Below are 13,239 nucleotides of genomic sequence, written 5' to 3'. Positions count from 1 at the left end.
CGTTTTGTTTTTCAGGGGAGACACTTCCAATTCAGGGTCCTTCCATTCAGACTGTCTCTGTCCCCCAGGGTTTTCACCAGGTGTGTGGCAGCAGCCCTGTCTCCCCTGTAGGCACAAGGCTTAAAAATTTGGCCTTACCTGGAGAACTGGCTGATTTGTGCACCGACCCACAACCAGGCCCTTTAGGACACACAGACTGTGCTCGACAATATAGGCTGTTTAGGCCTACAGGTGAACCTCAACAAGAGCAACCTGATTCGGTCACAGGAAGCAACCTTTATTTGAATTGCTCTGAACAATTCAATTCAATTCAATTCAATTTTATTTTATTTGTATAGCGCCAATATATTTGTATAGCGTCACAATAGAAATCATCTCAAGGCACTTTACAAAAACAAAAAAACCCAACAGATCCCTTATGAGCAAGCACTTGGCACTTGGCGACAGTGGAGAGGAAAAACTCCTTTTAACGGAAGAAAAAACCTCCAGCAGAACCAGGCTCAGGTTGGGCGGACATCTGCCTCGACTGGTTGGGGTGAGTGGATAAAGGAGAGTGAAAAGAACAGCAACAATAAACAACAAATAGACACTGTGGGTTGGTGGGGCCAGTAACTGCACATCAGCGATATACAGCTCCAGGACCGGGCGCACCTGCATAAGGTACAGAGAAAGAACAGAGAGAGAGGGAGAGAGCACCAGGTTAGTGACATTCAGTGGTGGAATATACAGTGGGTACGGAAAGTATTCAGACCCCTTTAAATTTTTCACTCTTTGTGTCATTGCAGCCATTTGCCAAAATCAAAAAAGTTCATTTTATTTCTCATTAATGTACACTCACCACCCCATCTTGACAGAAAAAACCAGAAATGTAGAAATTTTTGCACATTTATTAAAAAAGAAAAACTGAAATATCACATGGTCATAAGTATTCAGACCCTTTGCAGTGACACTCATGTTTAACTCACATGCTGTCCATTTCTTCTGATCCTCCTTGAGATGGTTCTGCTCCTTCATTGGAGTCCAGCTGTGTTTAATTAAACTGATTGGACTTGATTAGGAAAGACACACACCAGTCTATATAAGACCTTACAGCTCACAGTGCATGTCAGAGCAAATGAGAATCATGAGGTCGAAGGAACTGCCCAAGGAGCTCAGAGACAGAATTGTGGCAAGGCACAGATCTGGCCAAGGTTACAAAATCATTTCTGCAGCACTCAAGGTTCCTAAAAGCACAGTGTCCTCCATAATCCTCAAATGGAAAAAGTTTGGGACGACCAGAACTCTTCCTAGACCTGGCCGTCCAGCCAAACTGAGCAATCGTGGGAGAAGAGCCTTGGTGAGAGAGGTAAAGAAGAACCCAAAGATCACTGTGGCTGAGCTCCAGAGATGCAGTAGGGAGATGGGAGAAAGTTCCACAAAGTCAACTATCACTGCAGCCCTCCACCAGTCGGGGCTTTATGGCAGAGTGGCCCGACGGAAGCCTCTCCTCAGTGCAAGACACATGAAAGCCTGCATAGAGTTTGCCAAAAAACACATGAAGGACTCCCAGACTATGAAAAATAAGATTTTCTGGTCTGATGAGACCAAGATTGAACTTTTTGCCGTTAATTCTAAGCGGTATGTGTGGAGAAAACCAGGCACTGCTCATCACCTGCCCAATACAATCCCTACAGTGAAACATGGTGGTGGGAGCATCATGTTGTGGGGGTGTTTTTCAGCTGCAGGGACAGGACGACTGGTTGCAATTGAAGGAAAGATGAATGCGGCCAAGTACAGAGATATCCTGGAAGAAAACGTCTTCCAGAGTGCTCAGGACCTCAGACTGGGCCGAAGGTTCATCTTTCAACAGGACAATGACCCTAAGCACACAGCTAAAACAACAAAGGAGTGGCTTCGGAACAACTCTGTGTACGTTCTTGACTGGCCCAGCCAGAGCCCTGACCTAAACTCAATTGAGCATCTCTGGAGAGACCTGAAAATGGCTGTCCACCAACGTTCACCATCCAACCTGACAGAACTGGAGAGGATCTGCAAGGAAGAATGGCAGAGGATCCCCAAATCCAGGTGTGAAAAACTTGTTGCATCATTCCCAAGAAGACTCATGGCTGTACTAGCTCAAAAGGGTGCTTCTACTCAATACTGAGCACAGGGTGTGAACACTTATGACCATGTGATATTTCAGTTTTTCTTTTTTAATAAATTTGCAAACATTTCTACATTTCTGGTTTTTTCTGTCAATATGGGGTGCTGAGTGTACATTAATGAGAAATAAGATGAACTTTTTTGATTTTGGCAAATGGCTGCAATGACACAAAGAGTGAAAAATTTAAAGGGGTCTGAATACTTTCCGTACCCACTGTACATGTGGGGGGGGGGGGGGGGGGGGGGGGGGTAGGGGAGCTCGGTGCACCGATGGTCCTCGGGCAGTTTAGGCCTATTGCAGCATAACTAAGGGATGATTCAGGGTTACCTGAAGCCAGCGCTGACTATACGCTTTGTCAAAGAGGAAGGTTTTAAGTCTAGCCTTAAAAGTCCAGAGAGTGTCTACCTCCTGAACCCAGACTGGGAGCTGGTTCCACGGGAGAGGAGCTTGATAGCTAAAGGCTCTGCCTCCCATTCTGCTTTTGGAAACTCTGAGAACCATAAGTAGACCTGCACTCAGAGAGCGCAGTGGTCTATTGGGATAATATGAGGTCTTTAAGGTATGAATAAGCTTGATCATGAAGGCATTTGTATGTAAGAAGGATTTTAAATTCTATTCTGTATTTTACAGGGAGCCAATGAAGAGAAGCTAATATAGGAGATCTCTCTTGCTAGTTCCTGTCAGGACTCTGGCTGCAGCATTCTGGAATAACTGGAGGCTTTTTATGGAGATATTGGGACATCCAGATAGTAATGAGTTATAGTAATCTAGCCTCTAGCCTTGAGGTAACAAATGCATGGACTAGTTTTTCTGCATCATTTTGAGACAGGATGTTCCTAATTTTGGCAATGTTGCGCAAGTGAAAGAATGCAGTTCTAGAGATTTGTTTTATGTGTGAGTTAAAGGACATGTCCTGGTCAAAAATAATTCCAAGGTTTTTCACAGTAGTGCTGGAGGCCAGGGCTATGCCATCTAAAGTAGCTATAATTTTAGAAAAGTTATTTCTGAGGTTTTTAGGCCCAAACACAATAACTTCTGTTTTCTCTGAATTTAAAAGTAGAAAGTTACTGGTCATCCAGGCCTTTATGTCAGTTAGACACGCTTGAAGTCTGGTTAACTTGTTTGTGTTAACAGGCTTCATAGATGGATACAACTGAGTGTCATCTGCATAGCAGTGGCAATTAATAGAGTGCTTCGTAATGACATAGCCTAAAGGAAGCATGTACATGGTGAACAGAATCGGTCCTAGCACAGAGCCTTGTGGAACACCATAACTAACTTTTGTGCGTGTGGAAGGTTCATTATGGACATGAACGAACTGGAATCTGTCCGATAAATAGGATTGGAACCATTTTAATGCTGTTCCTCTGATAGAAGTCACATGCTCCAGTCTCTGTAATAAGATGTTGTGGTCAATAGTGTCTAATGCAGCACTAAGGTCTAGGTGGACAAGTATAGAAACAAGTCCATTATCTGAGGCTAAGAGAAGATCATTGGTGACTTTTACCAATGCTGTTTCTGTATTATGATGTGTTCTACATCCTGATTGAAAATCTTCAAATAATTCATTCCTGTGTAAGTGGTCTGATAGCTGCTTAACAACAGTTTTTTCTAGGATTTTAGAAATAAATGTTAGGTTGGATATTGGTCTATAATTAGCCAAGACTCCTGGATCAAGACTAGGCTTTTTGAGTAAAGGTTTGATTACTGCAGTCTTAACGGCCTGTGGTACGTAGCCTGATACTAGAGATAAAGTTACTAAGTCTAATAAAGATGAGTTAATTAATGGCAGGGTGTCTTTAAGCAGTCTAGTCAGGATGGGGTCTGAGAGACACGTTGATGATTTAGATGAAGCAACTACTGATGTAAATTCAGAAAGATCTATGGGAGAGAAGCAGTCTAAACATAACTGAGGTCCTACAGATGATTCAAGAGCTACTGTAGTAGAAGATTCATTTATTGCAGGTATAGGAAGCATCTGATGAATTTTATCTCTAATAGTTGTGATTTTATTTGTAAAGAAATTTGTAAAGTCATCACTGCTGAGAGCTAAGGGAACACTGGGCTCAACGGAGCTGTGACTTTTCATCAGCCCGGCTACAGTGCTGAAAAGAAACCTGGGAAACCTTCTTATTTTCCTCTATTAGTGATGAATAGTATGCAATTCTGGCTTTACAGAGAGCTTTTTGTATGTTAATAAACTGATTTTCCAGGCTAGAAAAAATTCCTCTAAATTTGTGGAATGCCACTTCCTTTCCAGCCTTCGTGATGCCTGCTTTAAGGTACGAATATGTGAATTATACCATGGGGCTAATCTCCTCTGATTCACTAACTTCTTTTTCAGAGGGGCCACAGTATCAAGCGTTTCACTCAGTGAGGATACAGCCCTGTCAACAATATGATCAATTTGGTAGGGAGTAGGATTGAGGCAGCTGCCCTCCACTGTGTTGGCACATGGCATAGATGTAAATAAAGACAGAATCATTTTCTTAAATTTATTAACAGCGTTGTCAGACAAACCTCTGCTGTAGTGGAATTTTCTTCCAAATGCTGCATGATCCATCATGATAAATTCATAAGTTATTAAAGAATGATCTGACAAAATAGGATTTTGGGGAGAAACTATTAGATGCTCTATTTTGATGCCATATGTCAGAACAAGATCAAGGGTGTGACTGAAGCAGTGGGTGGATTTTATTAACATTTTGAATGAAACCAATTGAACCTAAAATTGAATTAAATGCAGTGCTGAGACTATTATTTTCAACATCTACATGAAGGTTAAAATCTCCCACTATAATGACTTTATCTGAACTAAGCACTAAATCAGATAGGAAGTCTGTAATTCAGTTAAAAACTTTGAGTAAGGGACAGGTGGACGGTACATGATTACAAGTAGAACTGGTTTTTGTGCTTTCCAGTTTGGATGTGAAAGGTTCAGAGTCAGGCTCTCAAATGAGTTATAATTGATCTGAGGATGAAAGTTTAATAATACGTTTGAGTGGAAGATTGCAGCTACTCCTCCACCTCGACCTGTGCTTCGGGGAACATGACAATTTTTATGACGGAGGGGGGTTGATTCATTTAGACTGACATATTCATCCTACTGTAGCCAGGTTTCAGTAAGACAGAGTAAGTCAATTTGATGATCAGTTATCAAATCATTTACTAAAAGAGATTTAGATGAATGAGACCTAATATTTAATAATCCACATCTGACTGTTCTGTTTTTCTGTTCGGTTTGATGCATCCCATACCAAGCAGAAGACATAACTGTGCAACAACGCCCTTCGACAGGAAAGCCGTCAGAGCTTAGCAGACTCTCCTCTTTCTCTCTCTCTGATAATGGACGACCATGAAGAAGCTGAACTCTGCTTTCCACAACTCAACACATCCTGCAGGAAGGCAATGCGTCCTCAGTCTGAGTCCATGCTGGTTTATGTTCTGCTGTCCTTCGTCACTATCATCACTGTGGTTCTTAACCTGCTGGTCATCATCTGTATCTCCCACTTCAGGCAGAGATAAACTTCTCTGCATGTCCTAACAATGTTTATTTGTTAATGTTGTTGTTTTTTCCTTGAAGTTGGCCTTGGCCAGGCAGCAGAATGTGACATTTAGATCACTGCTTTAATCTATTGTTACATCTCCCACATGGAAAATGACAAAAATAACATTATGACACATAACTAATGTTGTTAATATTAATATATTTAGGCCTTTGATTTGTGTGAACAGATTATTTACAAATGCTTATGCAACACTGTGCTGTATTCAGGCATGTTGTTCATACTCCTAGTATTGCAACTTCAGTGCATTCAGTGTGGATAATCTCTCATTTCAGGCAGCTCCACACCACCACCAACCTTCTCGTCCTCTCTCTGGCTGTCGCAGACTTCCTTGTGGGCTTCCTGCAGATGCCAGTTGAAATCCTGCTCTACAAAGGCTGTTGGGCCCTGGGTGGCTTTATTTGTGCTGTGAATTTCTTTCTAGGTTTTCACATTATCAGTGCTTCAGTTGGAAACATGGTGCTCATAGCAATTGACCGCTATATAGCCATTTGTGACCCAATGTTTTACTCCACTAGAGTCACTCTGAAAAGAGTCAAACTCTGCATTTTCCTATGTTGGATATTATCTGCTGTGCACACCAGCTGGATATTGAGAGACTTTCTCATGCAACCAGACAGATATAATTCCTGTTATGGAGAGTGTGTTGTCATAGTTAACTATGTCGAAGGAGTTGTTGACCTTGTTGTCACCTTTTTCGCTCCCATTACTGTCATCATAGTTTTGTACATCAGGGTGTTTGTGGTGGCTGTGTCTCAGGCTCGTGCAATGCGCTCCCACGTTACAGCTGTCACAGTCCAGCGTTCAGAGGCTGTCAAAGTTCAGAAATCTGAGATAAAAGCAGCCAGGACCCTTGGTGTTGTAGTTGTTGTGTTTCTTTTGTGTTCCAGTCCATATTATTGTTTCACAGTTGCAGCTGAGAGCAGTTCAACAGCTGCTTCATCTGCAGCCATTCAAATATGGCTGTTGTACTGTAACTCCTCTCTAAACCCCATCATCTATGCCTTTTTTTACCCCTGGTTCAGAAAATGTATCAAACACATTGTTACACTTCAGATACTGCAGCCTCACTCCTGTGACACCAACATACTGGAGAAATGATAGAGTGAGTGAAATTATTTCTGTGGGATGGAAAATTTTGCAGCACACCGACTTTACATTATTAACAATATTTTGTTCATTCAAAAGTGACTACATGTGAATTCTCTTATTGTTTTTATTAACTGCAATCAAATGGAATCAGGTATTGATAAAGTCCTGAACATATGAAGAAATCAGTAAGGGTGACAGTATCAGTCAAGTCTAGGTCTGAATTGGTCTTTACATTTTGTCTCAGTAAGAGATAAATGTTATATGTGTTGATTAAGCAACAGGATCAAAACCTGTTATTGTTTTTTAACTGTATGATTTATGTTTAGCACCCCCTACCTTTTATAGCAGATTAGTTGGGAGAAGAACCAGAAACAAAATTGAACTAAACGACATTTTAATAGAAGTAACTGAAATTTCAAGTTCCTAATCATTCACACAATCCAGATGCTCTCAATCTTTGACCTTCAAGTGGAAATTTCACAAATGCCCGAACTACTCAATTGACCTCTATGTAAAATATAATTTCAGGTACTTGAGCAAACAAACCTATTTACAATTAAACATACCCAGTAACTCACTTTGGGTGTCAAAGTATTACCATAAATACTCATAGGTCTGAAACGCGCTGAATTACACACTGTGGGCCCACACACGCACAAGAAAACCCTGATTAATCAGCCGTTTTTTGTACACATTTTAATTAATCTGCCTTGGCCCACATCAGTGCACATTAGGCTGATTTATAGGCAGGCACATCAGCTTCAGACCAGCTTAGCGTTGTTGTGGAACACGTGAGGACCCCTCTTGCGACAAGCAGGCAGTTACCACCGGTGTTCAGTGAGCTGATGTTCTCATCTGCTGAAAAGTGTCCAAAAACGGTAAGAAAGAACTTACCTGTCGTTTGTAATTTAGCTTTATCCATTTCATTAGTTAAATATGAAGCCACTTTTAGAGAGCTCAGGTGGCTTCTTCACCTGACTTTAGAATTTCTCTCCATTCCGCACAGCCAGCTGACTCACATGGGTAACGAGACACATCCGCATCGATGTTGCAACTTTCTGACTTGTACTGCAAACTGAAGTTGTACATAGCAAATGCTGCTAACCAACGATGGCCCGTCACACTTAGCTTGGCACTGGGCAACACATAGGTAAGTGGATTGTTGTCTGTTTTGACTACAAACTGGGCACCATACAGGTAGTCGTGGAACTTGTCTAGGGTGTTCTTGATTTAGGACATTCCCCAGTCCACTCAGACTGGCATCAACATGTAGGACATGAGGTTTGGTGGGAACGGCAAAAGAGAGTACTGGAGCATGTGTGAGACAGTAAATGATTTTACGGAAAGCATCCGTTGTCTGAGGGATCATCTGAGCATTTAGAGTATAGTAGTCAGTGCACATCCTTATGGCCCCACTCTTTTTCCAGGCAACCACAATGGGCGATACATACGTACTTCTCGACTCCTTAATGATTCCAGCTGTTAACAGCTCTTTAATGTGACGTGTACGTCCTCAGTATCAGCCGGTGTGATGCGTCTGGAGCGGTCTCTGAACGGCTTCTCATCTCTTAGCCAGAATTTATGCTCAACCCTGCTTGCTAATCCAACATCCCACTCATTGGTGGAAAACACATCTCCTGACAGACAACTTCTGACGCAGTCTCCGTTCCCAGACCTCAGGAATAGATGACTCGCCGAAATCAAACAACATTCTGTCAATTACTTTGGTGCAGTTGTTAGCTCCAGAAGGAAGTGCCACTGTCTGTGGGATACACCTGTGCGACTCCTATTCCTGCAGGAATAGAAATATTCTTAGATGTTTCATTATGAACCAGGACTTGGATATTTTTTCCATCTACTGCTGACGAGGGAAGTACTAAAGGGGTTATGAATGTTCCAGCTGGAAGACTGTCCTCCTCAGCTATGTCTACAACAAAGATCTCCGCTCTCAGAGGCTTGTCAGTCTCCATCAGACAGACCGCATATACTTCCCCTCTGGGTGGAACTACATAGTCACGATGTCCTACCAAGAAAACAGAAAATGGCCTCTGCATTTTCCTGAATGTGAAATAAAACAAACCAGAGTACCTGAGTTACTTTAGAGTGAACTGGATGCGAAATCACTGTGGTAGGTCTCTTGCCGATCCTCGTCCTGTGCAGCCCCTAGCAGCCGACGTGGGTCACGGTCCAACGCCACCAGAGGAACCCCAGACCTCACGGTAATCTGAGGCGCTATCTTGTTTCCCTTGGAAAATAAAGGACCAACCTAACTCTTAGAGCAAAAGCAAGTTTTCACCCCCTTTTCACTCCAAGGAACCTCTAATACCAATACTAGCATTTTTTAAAGTCACAAGCACAAATATTTTGTGACTCAGAATATAAAGTGTTAGCATCTAAAGACTAAAATAAACAAGCGATAAATGAACCAACATAACTTCCTACATCCTAAAATTATATTCCAGTGGGTTACATATATATTAAATTGATTGATTTACATTTATTAATACTGTACTCTGTTAAACATTTGGTTATCAAATTTCATCAGGGAGCTATATTTCTACAGTACACACTGACATATATATTAATACCTTAACAGCCCATACAGCAACTATATGAAGTATCACTGTCAAAACCTTATAACTAAGGTATACCTAACTGTAAATAATTGAGGTTTTGATCTTCTCTCAGGCTGAACTGATTTCAGTCTTTGGAGGAAAATTTAGGCCTCGAAGCATGAGTTCTTCATGTTTAATGTATGTGGTGTTTTTGGCTGCTCTGCTACAGCACAGGCCTGTAAGAAATGATAAAACCATTGGCTAAAGGCAGGAAGACACACTAATATGAAACCTGATTTTCCATGATCTCATTAGCTCAATGTTTTTCAACATTTCATACATTTTCAGATGTGTTTTGTGTTTAAAAACCAATGCCTAGTCAGGATTGTGCCATTTTCTTTATTCCCTATTTAAATGAACATCTAAGAAGCATACTGGTGTTTTGTTTGATGCATCCCATACCAAATAGAAGACATAAACAAAAAGCAAAATGCATCATATAGTTATTTTATAGTTTTAAGGGTTTATATTGTACTTTTCCAAAGTACATTCAGCAACAGGAGAGTATGACGTGTCTGGCTTTGGCCTTCTGAATAGATGGAAACTGTGCATGGGAGGGGAAAAAGAAGGGGATAAGTTAACTGTGCAACAACGCCCTTTGACAGGAAAGCTGTCAGAACTCAGCAGACTCTCCTCTCTCTCTCTCTGATAATGGACGACCATGAAGAAGCTGAACTCTGCTTTCCACAACTTAACACGTCCTGCAGAAAGGCAATGCGTCCTCAGTCTGAGTCCATGCTGGTTTATGTTCTGCTGTCCTTCGTCACTATCATCACTGTGGTTCTTAACCTGCTGGTCATCATCTCTATCTCCCACTTCAGGCAGAGATAAACTTCTCTGCATGTCCTAACAATGTTTATTTGTTAATGTTGTTGTTTTTTCCTTGAAGTTGGCCTTGGCCAGGCAGCAGAATGTGACATTTAGATCACTGCTTTAATCTATTGTTACATCTCCCACATGGAAAATGACAAAAATAACATTATGACACATAACTAATGTTGTTAATATTAATATATTTAGGCCTTTGATTTGTGTGAACAGATTATTTACAAATGCTTATGCAACACTGTGCTGTATTCAGGCATGTTGTTCATACTCCTAGTATTGCAACTTCAGTGCATTCAGTGTGGATAATCTCTCATTTCAGGCAGCTCCACACCACCACCAACCTTCTCATCCTCTCTCTGGCTGTCGCAGACTTCCTTGTGGGCTTCCTGCAGATGCCAGTTGAAATCCTGCTCTACAAAGGCTGTTGGAACCTGGGTGACTTTGTTTGTGCTGTGAATTACTTTCTAGGTTTTCACATTATCAGTGCTTCAGTCGGAAACATAGTGCTCATAGCAATTGACCGCTATATAGCCATTTGTGACCCAATGTTTTACTCCACTAGAGTCACTCTGAAAAGAGTCAAACTCTGCATTTTCCTATGTTGGATATTATCTGCTGTGCACACCAGCTGGATATTGAGAGACTTTCTCATGCAACCAGACAGATATAATTCCTGTTATGGAGAGTGTGTTTTCATAGTTAATTATGTTGAAGGAGCTTTTGACCTTGTTATCAGCTTTTTTGCTCCCATTACTGTCATCATAGTTTTGTACATCAGGGTGTTTGTGGTGGCTGTGTCTCAGGCTCGTGCAATGCGTTCCCACATTACAGCTGTCACAGTCCAGCGTTCAGAGGCTGTCAAAGTTCAGAAATCTGAGATAAAAGCAGCCAGGACCCTTGGTGTTGTAGTTGTTGTGTTTCTTTTGTGTTCCAGTCCATATTATTGTTTCACAGTTGCAGCTGAGAGCAGTTCAATAGCTCCTTCATCTGCAGCCATTCAAGTATGGCTGTTGTACTGTAATCCCTCTCTAAACCCCATCATCTATGCCTTTTTTTACCCCTGGTTCAGAAAATGTATCAAACACATTGTTACACTTCAGATATTGCAGCCTCACTCCAGTGACACCAACATACTGGAGAAATGATAGAGTGAGTGAAATTATTTTATGTGGGATGGAAAATTTTGCAACACTCTGACTTTACATCATTAACAATATTTTGTTCATTCAAAAGTGACTACAGGTAAATTCGCTTATTGTTTTTTATTAACTGCAATGAAATGGAATCAGGTATTGGTAAAGTCCTGAACATATGAAGAAATCACTAAGGGTGACAGTATCAGTCAAGTCTAGGTCTGAATTGGTCTTTACATTTTGTCTCAGTAAGGGATAAATGTTATATGTGTTTATTAAGCAACATGGTTAAAACCTCTTACCGTTTTTTAAGTGTGTGATTTATGTTTATATACATTAAAATGATTGATTTACATTTTTTAATCCTTTTCTCTGTGAAACATATGTTTATCAAATTTCATCAGAGAGCTATATTTCTACAGTACACACTGACATATATATTTAACACCTTAACAGCCCATACAGCAACTATCTGAAGTATCACTGTCAAAACCTTATAACTAAGGTATACCTAACTGTAAATAATTGAGGTTTTGATCTTCTCTCAGGCTGAACTGATTTCAGTCTTTGGGGGAAAATTTAGGCCTCGAAGCATGAGTTCCTCATGTTTAATGTATGTGGTGTTTTTGGCTGCTCTGCTACAGCACAGGCCTGTAAGAAATGATAAAACCATTGGCTAAAGGCAGGAAGACACACACTAATATGAAACCTGATTGTCCATAATCTCATTAGCTCAAGGTTTTTCAACATTTCATACATTTTCAGTTGTGTTTTGTGTTTAAAAACCGATGCCTAGTCAGGATTGTTGCTATTTTCTTCTTTCCCTGGGCCATGTTTTTAAAATCATAAAGATGTTATGTGTAACAGACACTTTCTACTTTCATTAGACAGCAGCTGTCTGGCAGATTCAAAACCTCAAATTTATTAGTTACATCATCACAAGAATATTTAATGATAAATGACAGGGAAAACAGAGAGAAAGGTAAAAAGGTGATTATTGTCTCTAGTTTGAAATTAACGTGAACATCTGGAACATGCAATATTTGTAGGACTTAAAAGATGCAGCAGAATCAGGTGGAAATTGGGCCAGATAAAAGTGAACAAGCACGAAAGGTGTCAAAGTAGAAACAACTACATGTAATTAAAAAACTAAAAATGACTGGATGTTACTAATATTCTGTTACATGAATCAGCCCCTGATGGTATAAATCATCTTTATGAATCTAATTTTATGTCTTCAAATGCAGCATATCATGTAACAGGATCATAAACACACATGCTGTGAATATTACTTTGTTCATTACAGTATTTAAATGTTTGATTGCACCATGTAGTGCAGATGATTTACATTATGAGTTTATAAATGTGTTTATAAAAAGTGAGCTAATGTAAATGGAGCCATCTCCCTTGTACACTCTAAAGGTAGACTTACAATATGTAACTTTTTTATTTTTTATGCCATTAACTCTTTAAATGAACATCTAAGAAGCTTAGTGGTGTTTGGTTTGCTGCATCCCATACCAAATAGAAGACATAAACAAAAAGCAAAATGTATCATATAGGTATTTTATTGTTTTAAGCGTTTATATTGTAGGCCAGCATGGTGGTTGAGTGCTTAGCACTGTTGCCTCACAGCAAGAAGGTTCCTGGTTTGAAACCCATCAGGGACCTTTCTGTGTGGAGTCTGCATGTTCTTCCTGTGCTTGTGTGGGTTTTCTCCAGGTACTCTGGTTTCCTCCCACAGTCCAAAAACATGTATGTCAGGTTGATTGGTGACTCTAAATTGCCCATAGGAGTGAGTGTGAGTGTGTGAGGTTGTTTGTCTCTATGTGGCCCTGTGATGGACTGGGGACCTGTCCAGG

General features: G+C 40.6%; 2 protein-coding genes across 2 annotated transcripts; both read left to right on the top strand.

Annotated features, from left to right (window-relative positions):
• Positions 1-5,488: 5,488 nt before the first annotated feature.
• Positions 5,489-6,810, top strand: LOC113123139 (trace amine-associated receptor 13c-like). The gene is made up of 2 exons (XM_026294963.1): positions 5,489-5,658; positions 5,985-6,810. The coding sequence occupies exons 1-2, from the start codon at positions 5,489-5,491 to the stop codon at positions 6,808-6,810; spliced, it is 996 nt and encodes a 331-aa protein (XP_026150748.1).
• A 3,257-nt stretch (positions 6,811-10,067) lies between these two features.
• LOC113123138 (trace amine-associated receptor 13c-like) lies at positions 10,068-11,389 on the top strand. The gene is made up of 2 exons (XM_026294962.1): positions 10,068-10,237; positions 10,564-11,389. Exons 1-2 carry the CDS (start codon positions 10,068-10,070, stop codon positions 11,387-11,389), a joined length of 996 nt encoding a protein of 331 aa, XP_026150747.1.
• Positions 11,390-13,239: the final 1,850 nt, after the last annotated feature.

Source organism: Mastacembelus armatus, chromosome 21, assembly GCF_900324485.2.
Source record: "Mastacembelus armatus chromosome 21, fMasArm1.2, whole genome shotgun sequence".
NCBI classification, from domain to species: domain Eukaryota; kingdom Metazoa; phylum Chordata; class Actinopteri; order Synbranchiformes; family Mastacembelidae; genus Mastacembelus; species Mastacembelus armatus.
Note: the sequence above shows the minus strand (reverse complement) of the source record. Positions and strands in the feature narration are given on the sequence as shown.

What these genes read in the sequence shown, in the direction of transcription:
- LOC113123139 (XM_026294963.1), top strand. Translation starts at nt 5,489, where the DNA reads ATGGACGACCATGAAGAAGCTGAACTCTGCTTTCCACAACTCAACACA. An exon ending in ATCTGTATCTCCCACTTCAG is followed by an intron (nt 5,659 to 5,984) that starts GCAGAGATAAAC and finishes CTCTCATTTCAG; the next exon opens with GCAGCTCCACACCACCACCA.
- LOC113123138 (XM_026294962.1), top strand. Translation starts at nt 10,068, where the DNA reads ATGGACGACCATGAAGAAGCTGAACTCTGCTTTCCACAACTTAACACG. An exon ending in ATCTCTATCTCCCACTTCAG is followed by an intron (nt 10,238 to 10,563) that starts GCAGAGATAAAC and finishes CTCTCATTTCAG; the next exon opens with GCAGCTCCACACCACCACCA.